Genomic DNA, 18,878 nt, shown 5'->3' on the forward strand with positions numbered 1-18,878 from the left:
ACAATCAGTCTTGTCTGATTAATCTTGTCTAGTGGATCTTAAATGTTACTTGGCACAGAAGCTTCCCATATTTATGAAGTCAACCTTTGAGCAGAGAGAGCAGAATTGAGGTAGATCCTTTCTTTTACAGTATATGTGAGATGTCTTGTCTTACAGCATTTTTTTCCCTATGCTGCCACATTTCACCTTGGAAATAAAATTCTAAAAAAAGAATATGCAAGTGTGAAGTGTGACTTACTTCTCTATTTCAGTGTTCTGAAAAAAACCTTTCCACTGGTGTTTTGACCAAGAAAATGGTATAAAACACCAGAAATAACAGCGGTTACATGCAGGCTACACTCTGTGGAATTGTGTTAAAGTTTTCCCTCTATATCTAGAAAATATTCCTTGGAGTCAGGCCGCAGGGAATTCAAACCCACCTCCACCCACACCGGCTTCTCATTAACAGAAGCAGAAAAGGACACTTGATTCAGGAGTTGTAGGTTGGGAAGAGGCCCCCACACCGCGATGAGGGGAAGGTAGCCAGCATACAAACAGCGCAACCACAATGACCTGGGGCAAGACCAAAATACAGGGGAGTGAGAGAAGGGGGGTAATTTAAGGTCATCATCCGTCTCTGGCGCTAAACGGTTTGTGGTCAGGTAAGGACCTCATCAAGGGAAACACATCCATCTAAGTGCACTGATTACTGAGAGGGTAAACACAGTCCCTCAAACCAAACCACTGAGGCTGAGATGGGTCTTGGCTTCACTCCAGCTGTCCCACAGAATTCCTAATGAGGCTCCAAAAACATAATTAGGTATGTACTCGTTTCTGCTTGTTGTTGTTTATTACGTGTTTAATATTGCCCATTAATGATTTAAAATGTAGGAAAATAGGAATTTGTAATCCATAAAGGTGACTGCAACTTTACATTAACTGTAGAATTACAGCTAGCATTGTCTCCAGCTTGGCTTCAGCCCTGCTAGGATCCTTGGCAGGTGGGACTGTGGTCACTGAGTCCCTTTAGGAGTGTGTTTGAGTGAGCAGCGTAAAACAATGTGATTAAAGCAGGATCTTAGGTCTCACCAAGTGGGAGTCATTACCCAGCTCTCTGCAGTGAGGAGGAAGGGCAGAGAAAGAGAGAGAGAGACAGGGAGAGACAAAGAGAGAGAGACTGTCTGTGTCAGCTTGAACTACAGCTTCCCCCAACAGAAAAAAAAAGTGAGAAGAGTCATGGCAGCTTCAAAAATAACTCCAACAAAACGGTGCGACAAAGAGTGTGGCATCGGGGTATCTGCATGTTTCATGTGACACAGAGATGCCAGGTACCTCTTTTCCAAAGTTTCTTTGAAATAATTTTTAACCATTTTAACTAGGGATACCTTGATGAATCGGTGCTATATAAATGAAACTGAACTAAACTTTGTGCATTATGTGGTTAATTTGAAGTTCCATGACTTTTTAATTCCAGTGCTTCAGTGATTTCATACCACTACACCAGCAGCTCTAACAAAACAGAAAATGATCCGCAGATGATCCCTAATTTCAACAATATGGTCCTGTATGTCTTACACATATTTAGATATTGAATGGATGATGATGTAACAACGTACACCAGTGCTGAAGAGTCATGCTGCTACCTGCTTCAGTAAAGATCTTGCTGATATCAGTTCAAAGGTTTTTCTTTATAAAATCATGTTTAGACTAACATGAAATATTGTTAAACAATGTCCTCTATCAACTAAAATGTCACTGTTGTGTCAAATAGGCTTAGTAGCACCATCTGATTGTCAGGCATAATCAGCTATAATCCTGCTAAGTCATAGACCCACATCCTGATATGAGATGAATGTGAATGTCGCAGGGTGAATGGAGGCCTGCACACAAAAACACGCCCTACAGCAACAACATCAGCACCGCTCTTTAAATAGGTGAGTGAGCGGCAGCCAAATGGGGTTTCCTGCCAGAGCGCTACCTGCAACAGAACACCTTTTGTTTTAGCTCGGCTTGTGCAGAGAGACAAGAGTGTGTGAGAGTGTGTGTGTGTGGACTGCAAGTGGAAACAGAACTGGTTTGCTTTCGTCTGTGAGTGTGTGTATTTATGACAATGTGTTCAGCTAAACAGACAGTGATGAAATAAGTAGCGTGGGCTGTGTGCACTGTTGATGCAGCTGGTGTTTTAAACACGGCAGAGGAAAGGAAGGACAGTAACGGTGCACGACACACCCCCAAGGGCCATACACCAAATTTGCAAAATGACACACTTTAGCTTCATCAATTCTTTATCAATTGCTCCATCGCTGCACCGTTTGCTGTGTGAATAAACTTTGGAACTGGGTCTTCAGAAAAAACCCTGAACATCAAAACATCTCCGGGCCACATTATCCAGCAAATTTGCTCCATTGTTAAAAATGGAGAGAGTAATCTCCCATGGTGCCTCTGACAACTAGGTCAGACACATTCAATATTTACTGACAATGAGCCAGTGTGGAAATGAAACAGATGATCGGGAGTGTTGTGTTGCGCGTTATTATTAGTATTTGTGCACGTGGGGCCGCGTTGCTTCGTCTGTCTACTTCCTCCTAAACGACGGGAGATTAGAGGGGTGGCATAAACACACCTGCAGGTTTCATGTTACATAACATGTCTGAACCCTGCACCTTAGGGACAAAACACTTTACATACCATTCAAATCATCTGTTTACTCTACTTACAGTCATTACCATGCACTCCTGCTACAACTGGAGGCTCTGGGTTGGACCAGTTTACTACCTTAAAATATTGACTTTGGAGGAAAATGAATGTATTAGTTATTAATATGTGCATTTTATACCATGTATACTTTACCTGACTTTTCCTGGGTGTACTATATGTTTCGGTATGAGACTATGGAATCAAGTTTTAGAACTGAGATTAAATCTGACAGGCGAAATGCTCAGACTGAATTACCCTAAGTACATTCAAAATCATGTTTATTCCATTCGTTTCACATTCAACTGAGCCAACACTGAATGTGAACAACCACATTCTCGTAACAGTGTCATGTGTTTGACTATCTGTTTGTGGAGGATGAAATAAACTTTTCCCATTGTGGACTATGCAAAGAGGCTACAAATGTCCTGCAAATGACCTTGACAGCTACACTAATGTGTGCAGCAGAGAGGTGCTCTCTGAAAACAGAGTTACAGGACGAGGACTCTCTCTAAACTCACAGTATAGCTTCATTTATATGCCAGAAAAGGTACAGGGTAGACTCCCATGAGACTAGCCGAGAACATTTTGATGCATCACTACAATATAAATACATAGTTTCTGAAAGCTAAAAAAAGGACTGTGCTAACAATTATTAGATTGTTGAAATTGTTGATTCCGTAAAATATTATTGTAAAAACTATAACAATAACTTTAGTTAGTCGACAAGAAGGAGCACACAATGACTTTAGCAGCAGGGTGGCAAGCATCTCAAATGTAATGTAGCCCATTTGCCTCCACTGGGTTATTTTTATTTAAGCAGCTGAGGTTATTTAAAAATATGAATAATTTGAGTCACATTGGCCCAACAGGAAGAGGATTTTAAAAAGTAAAAGTTGTAGCAACTACACTTTAGTCATGAAGAGCTGTCACACAGGATGATAGGAGGCTAAATGTTGCCAACGACTATAATTTACGACCACGACACCATTTTGGTCCATGCAACTTCAAACCCCACCGGGAGCGTTTCAGAGCGTTTAGCCCACCAGACTTTGTTTACTTGCTCATATTTGTTTATTTTCCTGGTTTAGGTGATTCTGAATGGATAAATATGCTACATAGTTTCTCTTTTGTCTGTTTTTATGACTGGCAGTTTGCACGGGGTGTTTTATTTTGAAAATTTGTCTGACATCATTGAATTTTTCTTGACTGCTCTGTGCATATTGAGGCAGGCTTCTCGCATATTCCCTGCAGCACCAAGTGGAGGCCCACTTCTGGGAGGCTTCTGACATGGACCACAGCGGGTCGGTGGGGTTCGAAACATTGACATTGCAGGGCACACAGAAGGGGCGTCACATCTGTGCCCGGTGAAATTTGATGGTTAGTGTACGAGCAGACCAGAAGCATTACCTGTCTACCAGTGAAACAATAACATGCCATGGGCTGCAGAACACAAGATCCACCAAGATAGCAACCATAGTAATGTTTAGTTGGACAAACAGGACATTTTGCCAAATTTCCATTCCCAGTTCTTTTGAAAAGGGCAAAGTAGGGAGAAGTAAAGATAATTTATGAGTCCATAGTTTCCTAATAAATTTAAAGTTTCCAAAGAAATGTTCTGAAAATGTCTGTTTTCTGTATGATTAGTAGCAGATGACAGAGCTATTTCCTGAAAACCTCCTATGAAATAAGATCGCGACTGAGGTGAAACTTTTGTTTTTAGCTGAAAACGACACTGCCTTCATCTTCTAAAAAGGTACAAGGAGATCACATTTAAACATGATTACAGGGAGAAACACAACTCCACTTGAATATTTAATAAGATTGCAAGAATCCACAACTGTCCTGCAACAAACACACAGAGACCCATCCTTTTTAGTCTAATGAGATATTCCCTTTCCTTTTCTTTGCTGTATGTTTAGTAACAAGGCAGCCGAGGAATGACAGAAACCAATCCCTATCCCAGAACCACGGCTATTACTAAAGAGGACTGGCGTGTAATGAGAGGAAATATGACACAGGTTCATGCAGAGTTCACCTGCCTGTAGAAAAGTGGAAAACTTTTGTGTACTTGTTGCACAAATGCTGGCTCATCACGTCTACGCTTTGATGCCGTGCCTACAGCGTCTGCTGTGAGCAGCAGTTTGCCTCTGTCATCTTATTTTTTTAATATCATTTTCCACAAAGCCAAGACTTTTCAATCTCACTAATGATAATATTTTTCTTGCCAAGCCAGTTGTCCAATACTTCAGTTACAGTCTCGAAAATTAACTATAACTATAAACTTTTATACCATCAAATCACAGATTTTAAATCATGTTGGTGCTGCACTGACTTGTAATCAGGTGAATCTGTCATTCCCGCTCTGTGGCCTGTACACCTGTTTCTGTGCTGTGAAACATTTGTGCTTGGGGTACAAACACCCTACAAGAGGCACGTAACGCTTTATAGCACTAAGTCACATACCACCAACTATTTCATTGATTTTGGTGAAACTGGATCATATTTTATGGAGAAAATGTTTCCTGGATTTCCCTCTGGTGTCTTCCGGCTGCTCCGCCTCAACTCTCTGTAATTTACAGAGTTTCCTGATGGACAGTGAAGTAAACTGCTGCCAACTGTAGCTGCTGTTAGCTAATGTTAGCTCAGCTGTTAGCTAACTGGACTGTGAGCTCAGAGCACCAAGGGAGTGTTCGTGTTAGTACCACAGGTGTTTTATACCTCTGGGAAAAGGAGGTTTTCAGGTACAGGGCATGGGGGAATACTGATGGAGAGCGGAGCTGGTGTCATGCCAGAACAGGAGCAGGATAAGCAGGCAATGTAACCAGGCTCAGCATCTTCTATGGTTAGCTAATGACGAAGAGACAGAAAAAGGCTGGGCTTCTTGCTGTTGGACGAGTAAGTGATATTAGTTGTCTGCTATGTCTTGTGTTGTTGACCTTGTTTGATGTTTGGCTGTTGTTTTGATCATCAGTACAGATACGTTCATCAGAACAGATACGTTCATATAAACTAGATATGGAATCATGGGGAACTAGATTTTTGACCTGGCAGTACAACTCTGCTCTCATTTCCAACATCGTAGCAAAGGCTTGAGGCCATTTCTCATTATTGCTGCGCAGGTTAAAAAACAAACAATAAAATCAATTTCACAAAGCCTACTTTGCTCTGTGACCCCCTCCGGCTAGTTAGTTAACTTTATTGGCCTTGTGTCAAACACCAGCATGAGGTCACACACTCCTACATGGATGGAAAAGTCATTAGAATTCTCATTTAGGCTAAGAGGCGAGGATCAATACGCTCTTGTCTCTACATAATGTAGAAGTATGTGTGTGGCAGTAATAGCTTGACTAATCATAACCTTATCGACTCAACACATACTCCACGGAATGATAACAACTCTCCAGCCTCTCTCAAACTTAGGGATTGGAAAATAAAGGATTAAATAGCAATTAAACAGGTTGAGCTGCAAAGATTAGTTGATTAACCAGTTAATTATAACCTGAATTATGTCTGCAAACTTGGAGGAGCTGGAGAAGTTTGCCCTGAAAATCTCAACACATCAGTAAAGCAATCATTTGTTTTCTCCTTTAGATAGAGACACACTGATCTGTTTGCCTAAATAATATCCAACACACTATTATCCAGACTCTCCTCATTACAGTCAATTGTGTCTTATTCTGAGGCACAGTGGCTTAGCAAACAACTACAAAGCAAAGAGATATGAGCAGCCACCATAGACAACGCTTTCCAGCTCAGGGTAAAAGTCGAGAGGAATCCTGGGATGAATTAAGGTATAAAATGTGGAGGATCAAAGCCACATCAGAAACTTCTCATGCTCATTCTCATTACCGCTACTGGATACAAATACAGCCCAATTCCCACTTGGGAGTCCTGTTCCTTACTCACACACATACAGTATAAACATTTATGCAGAAAGACCTCCTTATCAGACGATCGCATGTCTGTACAAGCATAAAAACAATTCCACTAACTCGGAACGCTCCACCAACAGATTTGGGGTTTTTTATGTTATTTTTTCCATCTTATCACAGATTCAACTCCAAACACATGAATACACTAACAGTAAAGTGCAGGGCATGCAGAGGCAGGACAAAACCAGTGGCGCCGTGCCTCACGCTCCGATCGCTCGCATTCGCGCACCTGTCTGAATGACGGCTTGTTTTTTAGTAACAGGAGAAAAGAATGGAGCTCGATGAGGATGACTGCCAGACTCAACAATGTGCACCCTGGAGCGAGTAATAAAAGGCTAGTTATGTTAGATAAAGGATGCTGTCTATCGCAACCACACATACACACATACACACACGCACACACACACACATACGCACTACTTAATTCCTTTGGTAAATTCCTCAGCAATCCTAGACAGGCTACCCCATCTGTCAGGGGAGGAAAGGGGTCAGGATTAATGTGTGTGCGTGTCTGTGTGTGACTGTGTATCTGTGCAAGAGTAGGTGAACTCGAATGCCGTTCACACACCACTTGGCTGCTACCCAACTGGCTAATAAAACAGACTGATTAGCCCAGTTAGCAGGTTAGTGAATGGGCTAACTACAGTACCCCGCTGCTGCAGACTCAAAACACTACAGATGAGATGAGCCAAAAGTTGAAGAGTTGAAAGAAAACATAGAGACAACACGTTTGATTTAATCCACATGAGCACACACACACACACACACACTTAAACACACATGCACAGATACACCTCTTCTTACATGCTCTTGCGTCTAACAGACTTCTAATCTGACACTAGGCCAGATGGGTCATCCCTAATTCAAGGTACAGGGATGAAGGAAGGAGGAAGCCAAGATAAAGGATAGGGGATGAGGTTTGTTAAAGAAAAGGCAGTCGTTGATGCAGAAAATCTCAAACTTAACATCTTAAAGAGTTCACCAGTTTACCTTCTTTCCAATGGCAACATTAGAAGGATATCAACCTGTGCAGAAATCTGTACTATGCCTATGGTGCCATTAAAACTAGATGCAGGGGACAACAGCTAGCCTGGCTAGCTAAATGTCGTCAGTGCCAGGTTAGCCGTTTCCCCATACCTCCAGTCTTTATGCTAAGCTAGGCTACAAATCTAAACCTGCAGTTTGTTTCTGGCAAGACAATATTGACACATCACCTTCCTATTTATACATCCAACAGTTACAGAACAACATTATGATTCATTTGTCCACCTGATGAATCTTAGTCCAATATTCACTCTTTTGTCTCTGTTTTTGGTCTCCACCAACTCCTGAAGGGAATATCTGTCTCTTTTAGCTGCTAAATGCTTCACTTTGCTCACCAGCTAACTTACTAACTGTGTCCATCTGCTGTTTGCTGCTGAGCAGGTAGTGTACAGTGGCCAAACAGCTTTACAATGAGCTGAGACTCTGGAGATTCAGATGATAGTTCTCTGAAGGTTCATCACTTCAATCAACCCCTTTCATGCAGTCAATTAAATTCACTTTTAAATGTAGTACCAAATCATCAAGTCAAAAGTTATCTCGTTTTCATATAGAGCAGGGCCAGACTGTACTCTCTGTTTTTCACATTGTCATTTGATAAATTGATATTGTTACAAAAGATAACCATTTAAACCATCAATAAGAAAACACCAACACTGTGACTTCCTGTTTTTTAAGTGTCTTTAAAAAAAGAAGTCTTTAACAAGTTTCCAATGGGAACCCTAGTTTACAATGTGTTTCAGTGAGTTTCAACTTATGTGAAGAGTGCTTTTCTTTAGACAGGTTACAAGCAGCCTCATAACAGAATGATCATAACATAGTCATATACTAAATCTTGGTGGAGTTCTGTACACATGGCAGTGATACATCACTCTTTAACCTAACCATAACTCCAATATTTAGGTAATCGATAAGTTAACTAATTGGCAAAATTACTTATTGGCAACCCTTATGTTAATTAGTTAATTGTTGAAGTAGTTTTTCAAGCAACATTCTCTGCTTCCAGCTTCTCAAATGTAAAGAATATATCACCATTAATTAAATATTGTGTTACTGAATTGATAGTGAAAAAGTGCTAATCAAATAAAGTGAGAAATGGGAGTGTTGGTTCTTTGAAAGGTGCACCACTTTGCTCCCCAGAGGACGAATCATACTGACTTTTCTACTGGTGCAATCATCAGCTCAAAAATGTACTTTGTCTAATATTTTGTTTTATGATTAAATATCCAAAAGAGTAACAACATTACCCTCAGCCTCCCCTTTATGCATCAACATAAGAGCTCAATCACCTTTTCTGAGAAGGCAATACTTTCAGTTAAAGTTCAGTACAGCAGATTCCAACTTGTTATCACATTACTCATAATTGGAAAATGGCTATACTTAAAAAGAACTTAACATTATGACAGATCATTCACTTGCATTCACAGAGGATTCACGCCATTGATCTGTTTATGATGTGCTAATCATAGCTACTTTATGAGTCAGCTTACTCATGCATGGCTTACTACTGTTACCTGTGTGTTTGGTGAAAGGGTGCCCAAGACTGGAGAAGGTCTGAGTCATCAGTATATTATGTACGGATCAAATGGCGGACACAATAGATGTTCAAATACCATCTTTTACCTTTGTGTTTTGGCTGTTTGTCCATCTGTCCGTTGAGAATTACCTAAAGGCATCGTATTTACCATGACAGAAGAGAGGGCTGGGGTGGGGTCAAGATAAAAGCAAGCATGTGTTGCAACAAAGGACATTGTAATCATGGAGGCCTTTGAAGAAGCTCTAGTCTCTAATGGTCCCTATTCAGGGAGGGGCGAGCAACACCCACTTCAGTCCACTCCAAGAGTCAAGAGTATGAGAGAGGGGTACACTTTAGGCAAGATGACATTACTTAAAGTAAAGCTGTCACTCTAAATGCAGCACGAAGTGAGGCTGTGTCATTCTGTGTAACCACTTTATATACCACTGAGCCCAGCTGATTTGTCAGCATGCAACAGCTAAGCAAAAAGAGATAGGCCGTGGTGTAAGTCTTAAATTGACTGAGCACCCAACCTGATGTCAGCAGATGGCTGATCGGAGAAGAAACCTCCCATCTCAGCCCCCTGTCCATCAGACAGCCTCAGTGCCATGGTTAATCCCCTCCGGACACTGCAAGTCTCCTCAGGTACCTCCCAGCAAGCGTTACCTTCAGGTCCCCACAATAACACAAACAATGGTATTTAAAGGTTGATGTTAGTTTTCTTATTTAGCAGATGAATATTTTGTACACAGATCAACACAGAGTCTCAGAGTCACTTAAACCAGACGTTTTCAAATTGTGAGGGAGGGTTAGAACAGGATCTGCCTATTGATTTTCAAAGATAATCTGTCTACACAGTGGTGCAACAGGAACACTCAATGGGCTCATCCTCTGTGGAGAATGAATGTGTTGAGTAAAAGTAAAATTTTGTTGTATACAGTTGGATATCTTGACCTATCTTGATGTTTGGATTAGAACACAATTAGGGTCACCACAATTCATCATCTGGGGGCCATGAGGGGAGTGGGAAGATGTGAGGTAAAGATACTGCATGTGGTGAGAGGGACAGGAATCAACACATTTTTAAGTTTTCTTCAGTATCATAGAAATCCTGTGATAGTAGTTGTCTGTACATCAATTCATACACTATGAACAGAATAGAGCTAATTTGTCATACTTGCAATGGTGCCAGTTGAACATGTAAACAAATATAGAGTTTGGGGGCGTGGTTCTGAGGGGGCCCCACAGTGTCAGACTCTGTAAATCCCTGATTTAAACAAACACAGTTACTGCTTGGAACTAAGGAGCCCTAGGAGCTAATCTCAGAGACGGCCACCTTTTGTGCAACCACCTCATAAAGATTAGGCAACTTTGCGATGATGGCTTAAAAACAAATGTTTTTTAGTACAAAAGTGAATACAAGCAAAAGGGAGGGTCTTCTTATTAACTAACCCTAACCCTGTTACGCTACACCTACAATGTGTCAGTAATTATGTAACAATCACACTCCCAAACCACAATATGAACACACATAGAGTGAGTCCCCTCCTGCTAAGTCCCAGTACACCCACTCAAACTGGCTGACCAGACACACCCTCAACTAATACTTTGTGTTTTTGTCTGTCCACCACATGCTTGGTCTCTCCATGACCCCTGCCACTCCCTCCAGTTACAGAGTTCAGTCCATGAGCAGGTGCCTCCGTCCTCCATCTGCACCCAGCCACGGTCCAAGGCTTAGCCTGGAGGCTTGGGAATGCCATGCATGTCAGCCTGACACCACCATAACAGCTTAGAAAGCACCTGACTTCTCCAGAGGCTTTGCACTTGCTATTAAGTTGTGTTTGTTATCATAATGTTATTTACGCTAACAAAGACATTAAAAGGCTTTGAATATAATCATGAGAAATCTAACACATAGAGACCACTGGAGAATTGTAATGTCCAATTTACCTTACAATACAAATATGCTGGAACAAACACCAGCCTCAATATTTTGCTACTGTAATTAAAAGGGTTTATCCCACTGGGAGCATGAAAGTATTCAGTAAATGTTGTGGCACCCTGCCTATTAGATTAGATACATTTGAAATGTTTTACCCGATGGTTGATTTAGAAAGCATCACAATTCATTATCTGGGGACCAAGATTATCCACAGTAAATTTGAGATGGAAGGTCACCACCCCCTAATTAACTGTAACCAGTAACAGTAACTGTTGCAGTATCTCAACAGTAGCTTTGTCTAATGTGGAAGGACGATCAACAAACAAACCGACCGAATGACTATCTTTGGCCCCAACATGACAGGACTAAACCATCCAGCCTGCAAGATACAACCATGGTTCAAGTCATATAGGGAGGATAATAATATACTGTGGAAATTTATTCATAGCATGTCTAAATTAACATTACACAACAATTACTATGTTTCTCCTGGAAAGACTTCTGAAATGCTCCAAAGTTATTCCATCATAAAATGACAGTTCCAGTTGGGTTTTTAGCAACACTAGCATCATGATACTAGGAATAGCAATGTCAGTCCAGCAACCACTCAAATATCTTAGCAGCTACTAGATGGTGCGCCTTGAAATTTTGTTCATGGTCCAGAAAATGACTCCCAATGAGTCTGATGATCGCTTGATCATCAAGTACCACCAGCAGGGTTAAGTTTCACTTCATTCATTACTTTGGTCCAAGACCTGTAAAAATAACCCATGAGCCTTAGCTTTACTTTGTTTTTAGTGGTAATTAACTAATTATAGCACATTTACACTCCACAAAAAGATGGTGAACATGGTAAACATTACCTGCTAAATATAATCATGTTAATATTGTCATTGCAGCTGTACTATGCCGAAATATAGTCTCACAGAGGTGCTACTGTGGCACAGAGTCTTGTTGTTACAAGGTACTCCAGGGCTGATAGTTAATGTAAAATAGTTTGAACAAACATGCAAGAGTTATTTTCCTATTTGTAAAGAGTATAAAATATTTTTTATTTAACTGTGATTTAAGTTAATGTGACCATTCAAGGTCACAGTTTGAATAACTACTGTGAATACATTAGAAAACTCTATTTTTGGGATAGCTGGTTTTGAAAACCTTTCAAAGCAGGTCACTACTAACTAATCAATCAGCCCTTATTGACGGGCCGTTCTGTAAATTGGAGACAGTGGAGGTCATTCGTAGAGCCCCCACTGCCAACAGCACATCTGCTGTGCTGCTGTCAGACACTGCAGGCTCTCACTGGAGTGACAAATGACTACACGACTGACAACATCCTGAGAGGGTCCTCAAGGATCAGCAGCGCTGAAAGCAGTGTGCATGCGTATGAGTTACTACGACAGAGGGAGATTAAGAGAGAATCACAGCTGCAAACACTATTTTCTGTCTACATCTACAACAATTTGACACTTTTTAGCACAAATTCTGGGCATGTCTTCGTCTAATGCTCTTGGTGTGGAGGTGCTAAAAATATGAGCCACAAAGACATAAAGTATACAACTCTACTTTATCGTTATATATGTGGTCAGCTGCTGTGTTTGCCTAGTGAAGGTTCAACTTTTATTTAGTTCAAGAAGGTCCACTGAGCAATTTAACCCAAGTGTTTTTGATTAAAATCCAAGTTAGACATAGTACTGTGGAGGACAAAAAATTACTTGATCATCATTATATAAATATGCAACAACTAATAAATTAGTTGTCAACTATTAAAGGTGCAGTGTGTAAGATTTGGGGTCTTTATTTTCAGAATAAGGCAGACATGGAATATAATATTCATAACTATGTTTTCATGCATGTATGATCCCCTGGAAATAAGATTTAAAAAAAATGTGTTACTAAAAAATGATCCATTTATATCTATGGTGGGAGTGGGTCTCGAAAAAATATATTCAGTATATATTATTATTTGATTTTTCAATGTGAACATTTTTGGTTTCTAGTCCTTTCGACATTTAAGAATGTCACCTCAGGCTTTGGGAAACAGTGAGCAACATTTTCCATTTGACATTTTATGAAACAAACAACCAAGTGAGAAAATGATGGACAGATTAATAGATAATGAAAATAATCGTGAGTTGCAGCCCTAAAACAAATACCAGAATGTTTTTGGCAATTAATAAATACAAGGATAAATATGTAAATACATGCTGGCCAATCATTTCAAGTGAGGTTAAACATACAATTTACTTTCAGCCAGCACATTAACTGATAGTTTATAGCGTCTTTGTATCATTTGTATTTTGAAGCCACTTCAACAACTTTTGTTTTCACAATTTCAAATGTTTCAACTGCAAGCTTTCAGCAGCGAGCACGCTTATATTTTCTTAAAAAATTCAAGCTGGTTTTATTTATTTGTTTCACTTTCTCTTCTGTGTTTTTTATTGATTCAAATAGACATTTATTTTTTATATATATTTAGTCATTTAAATAAGTCATGTTTTGTCTTCCATAATTGTCACCTGGGAGTTTGCCCAGTACAGCTGTGCAACAGATGGAGTGCCTTGCTCAAGGGCACCTAGATGGTAGTTTATAAAACAGCAGATAACATTGCTCATTGACTTTACGCGGCCTGTTTGGCAGTCATTAGCTGTTCAAAAACAGACAATATCACTTTGAATGTTCTCTGCCAGGCAGAGTCTGTGGTGTGTGTGAAGTGTGTAACAGGCTTTTTCCTGACAGCCACAGCTTTGTTCCCAGAGCTTGTCAGCGAGCAGCCAGCCGTACTGATGAAAGCCCAGAACAGATAACGCCACAATGAGAGGCTTCAACTTCACAGCCTGCTTGGCCTTAACTTTCCCCGGGCTTGGATAAGAGAGAACCCTGTCATTTACAACAATGCTACTGTAAAGCGAGCCCGCCTGTCGCCTGACTTGAAATCTACACAGATAAGGAAGTCTGAAAGAAGAAAGCCCCCGTACGAGCCACACAGCGAGATGCACAAGCTGCGGGGGTCTGCATTTAGGAGATTAGCTCGGGTTGTAGCCCCAGTTTGAATCCACTTAGTTTCAAATTGTCCTCGACCTGACTGCTGGAGGGGGCTGTTTGCTGCGGTCGACAGCTGAACCTGATCCTGTGGTTATCGCAGGGAAACGGCACTTGTGTTAGAGGCAACGACGACATCACACACAATAATAGCTCTGGCTCTGCTATCTGTGTTCTGTTACATAGTGGAAACAATCACACTCTCAGGCTCAGAGCACAGAACACACACACAAGATTGCTTAGTAAAATCCATGTACCCCTCCGCCTGTTAGCTCCATACTCACTGGTTTTGTTGCACTTGACTTTGGAGAGAAGTTTGTGTGCCAGCAGAAGATCTCCGCTCTTCACCGCCACCAGCAGATCCTGTTCTTTCCCCATGATTACAGACCTAACCACAGACACACTCTTGACAGCCAAGGTCGTCTTTTTTTTCTTTTTCTGGACTTTTCAATGTTCCCTCAGACAGACACTTTCAGCAAACATCTGTCAGCTAGTTCACAGGTAGCTGCTGAATCCCAGCCATGGAATAACTTGGTGAATAGAGGGTTTAAAGTGAAGGAGCCTCAGGTGAGCTGGTCCAGGACATTTTAATCCTCTCGTTGTTGGCGTTTTCCATTTTCCCTCTGATGAGGAATTACAGGAGGACTCGTGGAGGTTCAGTTGACTGCAGGGCTGAGTGTGTGTTCAAAGTCGTGTGTTTCTGTCCAACTAGAGGCAGAGGCAGCCCAGCCTGCCATCACACTGCAAAGGGAACGCTAGAAAGAAAAAAACAGAGAGCAATCAAGAAAAAATACATTCAATGAAAAGGCAAGCCTTTTTGCCACACTACTATAACTGTGACTTCTAACATATGACGTGTAGGGCAGGTATCACACCTTAGGACTTCTTTCTTACTGGCTGAAAGGTGCCTGTAGCACAGAGTATCAAAAAGCTTTATTCAATCCATCCATTTTCAATAACCACTAATGCTTATTAGGGTCACAGGCAGCTGGAGCCTATCCCAATGGCAATGGGCACTTTGGACTAGTCACCAATTCATCACAGGGCTGACAATTCTAGATAGTTTAAATTACTTATTGTAAGGCTGTTGTGTTAAGACATTAATTGGATATATGTAAAGAGTAGTGGTAGTTTTATAGTCCTTTTTCACAGCAGCTGAACATTAAGGATGACTGCGTTCTATTCAAATGTCAAAGAAGCCATGGCATGCCTGCTGACAGCGAGCAGGCGTGACCAAACCAGGACACTCAAACTGAAGCAGCTAAATGGAATTCAGCCAACATTCATGTGCCAAAATGTCTTCAGTGAATGTGGCCCATAGAGGCTAACCAATAAATAAGCCTGGCCAATAGATTAGCCAATATCTGTTGTGTTGCAGGTAATCAATACACTATATCGTCCTCTAAAGGAAAAAAAAAGTCGATCCCTGCACGCACTGATCACCTCTGCATTGATTTATTAAAAGTCGACGTTATAATAAAAAAAGTCCTTGTGACTGAGTCTCAGATCGAAATGCAGATGTCAAGAGGTGCGGGAATCGGCATTTTTACTTTGGAGCATGGTATATTGTCCCAGGAATTAAGAAAAGTAGTCTAAAATCTCCTGTCCAAACCCTACAGTCTAAACCCTACAGTCCAAACCCTATAGTCTAAACCCTACAGTCCAAACCCTACAGTCCAAAAGCTCTAGTCTAAACCCTACAGTCCAAACCTTACAGTCCAAACCCTCTAGTCTAAACCCTACAGTCCAAACCTTACAGTCCAAACCCTACAGTCCAAACCCTCTAGTCTAAACCCTACAGTCTAAACCCTCCAGTCCAAACCCTCCAGTCCAAACCCTCCAGCCCAAACCCTCCAGCCCAAACCCTACAGTCCAAACCCTATAGTCTAAACCCTCCAGTCTAAACCCTCCAGTCCAAACCCTCTAGGCCAAACCCTCCAGTCTAAACCCTCCAGGCCAAACCCTACAGTCCAAACCCTCCAGTCTAAACCCTACAGTCTAAACCCTCCAGTCCAAACACTCCAGTCCAAACCCTCTAGTCCAAACCCTACAGTCCAAACCCTACAGTCCAAAGCCTACAGTCCAAAGCCTACAGTCCAAACCCTATAGTCTAAACCCTACAGTCCAAATTACAACAATTACAAAAACAGCAAATGGTCACATTTAGGAACTTGAAGCTGCAAATATTTTAGTGATGATTTAGTTGATAAATGACAATTAATTCATTAATTATTTTTTTAGCGATTGACTATTGTTTGCAGCACTGCTTGTTCTAATTGCTCCATTAATCATAATGAGTGACAGGGTGAAGAACAACAGAACTGTTTCTTATGATGAATGTTGTCAGGATTAGGCATGTGACTTTAACATGACCCAACTTTTGTTTGTTCAGTCAGATTCAGGAAGCTCGCTCCCTCAGGAGCATGCAGCTAATCTCTTACTCTTCCCGTGCAGGAATAAGGTCTCCGTCCATCAATAACATTCCCTCCGACTTTAAGGAAGCATCTTTTCACTCAAAGCTGTGTAGGGCTTTCTTCCAGCTTACGTCTTCGGAAAAAATTCTATATTTTTCTCTCTAAGACGGAAAAGTGAGACAGGGCTGACCAATTTGTCTCAAATCTCAGCGGCATGAGGGGACAGTAAGAGAAGATACAACACTACAGGGACAGAAAATAACCAGCAGAAATGTCCTCAGACTCTGTCCCCCAAACATCAAACAAGCTGCTTCACCGAGCCACACAGCCTCCAATTAGAACAATTAGAGTCCATTCTGTGTGCAAAACAAAAGCACAATTAAGACTCCCAATGAAGCTAAGAGCCAGTCTTAGAGGAGATAGTGCTCTTTTTGCACTGTCTACCTTGTCTCTTAATGAGTACTTACTCTGCAAGTGATGGAGAAATTAAGCAGCATGCAGAAGTTTGGAGATTTAAAAAGGTCAGCTGAATTTATTAAACAGACCTCTAAAGCATTTTTAGTCTTCCCCTCAAGTAAAGTCTTTTGTCTTTTGCTTGAGCCTGAATTCACAGTGAGTGTCGAACCCTGGGCACACTTTGCAAGTCAAAAACACTAAGCAGAAGTAGTCTTCCTCTTGTCTTCCAGCCTATTTAGGGCCGATAGTTCAGTTATTCCTCTGGTCTACTATGTGATCGTGCAGCAGTGTAGCTCAGAAGCCATGCCAATGCATGTCTCTGCACTGACACATGATCTAAAACCAGCCAGGCACCTTGCCACGCAGTAAACAAGTGCATAGTGGGCTCTGACATGAGCCAGAATGTAAACAAAGAGTCCAACATGGGCTTGTTAGCCTGAATGTCAGCGGATAAAGGGGCCGTTACATGAGGTGGCTGTGGATGACTTTCTCATGACACCTGTCACATGTATGACAGGTGTCACACATGTAAGAAAAGCCTTAAATAAACCCTTCACTCTTATGTTTTGTCTCATAATATTCACTATAATCACGAGAAAATTATTTTATGTGGATGAAATTAAAAGCATCTTAATTGTTTTAGTGAATACAAATATCCATAAATGGTTAAAAAGCTCCGTAGTTTAGTTTTGGAGGCACATTTTCCCTCCAACACTCTGCTCCGTCATATGCAGACCAAACCTCCTTGTCAAGTCTGCCAATTTAATCCTGCCTTGCTTGTCAGCAGATGTACACATGATAACAAGTGTAAACGCATTCAATAAATCATTATTACTTGCGAACTTGTAAATTCGGCATCATCAAATCCACGAATGTGTTATAATATATCATGTAACACCTCGGCTCCTTCACCTGTTATAAACACGACAGTCTCTCACCGTGACACAGCGAGTGGTGGGAACAAGAGTGATGAAACAGCTCAAAGTTGAGATTTTATTTCAGTCAGGTTCCGTGTGCTTTGTTTGTACATTCTTATGTGTCGAAGTTTGCTAGAAAATACTAACAGTTCGTTCAAAGTTATCACACTGTTCTACTGTTTGCTTACAGTGAAATAACAGGGATGTTCGAGTTTTGACAGCGCCGGGAGAGTTTCCCCCACTGGAACAACCAGAGAACCACCAGCGAAATTCAGCCGGTGTCTCCAGGCTGACACAGACCGCTTTTAATGCTGTCTTTTCGGACACGTCTGTCTAGGTCTGTCGTCCTATTAAATCCTCCATTCGTTTCGCCTAACTTGTCACTCTCAACTGTCAAGGTGTCCGACTCCCGGTCACGCAAAGTCCGATAAAACACGCATTCCCATCTATATCGCGGTGTTATTTGCATAAGCCGAGGTCTTTTTAGTTAGCTTTTTAAAGAATAAATAAGTTATTAAGTTAATAAAGAGAAGAGAGTTCTCACCTGTTGTAGACGGTGAACCGCAGGTGGTGAGGGACACACTGAAGAGTTATGTGTGGGAAGAGAGGAGAGCCGGACAGCGCCAGACGCAGGCGCCAGCGTCAAGTGAAAAGCACAAACGCGCACAACTTCCGATAGTCACTTTCAAAATAAAGCTCTTACTGAAAGAAAGTACCACATATATTGAAACTCTGGCTGTCAATTTGTGTGTTTTTTTTGTCACTGAGTGGTACCTAAGGGAGTTCCCCCCTAAATTTCTGAACAACTATCCTGCAACCTTTTTATAGCTCTTCCCGCCCATTTATGTTTTTATTTTGAAGGCACAATTACTTAACTTGTAATTAATTGTAGCTAGTTTTACAGACTGTTTAATCTATCCCCAGATAACCGGGATCCCCGCA

The 18,878-nt window shown here is 41.2% G+C and overlaps 1 protein-coding gene across 2 annotated transcripts in view; it reads right to left on the minus strand.

The window, feature by feature from the left end:
* The window catches only part of caskin2 (CASK interacting protein 2), a 57,341-nt gene extending 38,750 nt beyond the window's left edge, over positions 1 to 18,591 (minus strand). For both annotated transcript variants that reach the window (XM_027289639.1, XM_027289638.1), the window contains exons 1-2: positions 18,481 to 18,591; positions 14,434 to 14,904 (exon numbers count right to left, since the gene is read on the minus strand). In XM_027289639.1, coding sequence (XP_027145440.1) covers positions 14,434 to 14,527 — 94 coding nt within the window. In that variant the 5' untranslated portion in view covers positions 14,528 to 14,904; positions 18,481 to 18,591. The remainder of the gene's footprint in view (positions 1 to 14,433; positions 14,905 to 18,480) is intronic.
* Between the last annotated feature and the right edge of the window lie 287 nt (positions 18,592 to 18,878).

Source organism: Larimichthys crocea, chromosome XVI (assembly GCF_000972845.2).
Source record: "Larimichthys crocea isolate SSNF chromosome XVI, L_crocea_2.0, whole genome shotgun sequence".
In the NCBI taxonomy this organism is placed as follows: domain Eukaryota; kingdom Metazoa; phylum Chordata; class Actinopteri; family Sciaenidae; genus Larimichthys; species Larimichthys crocea.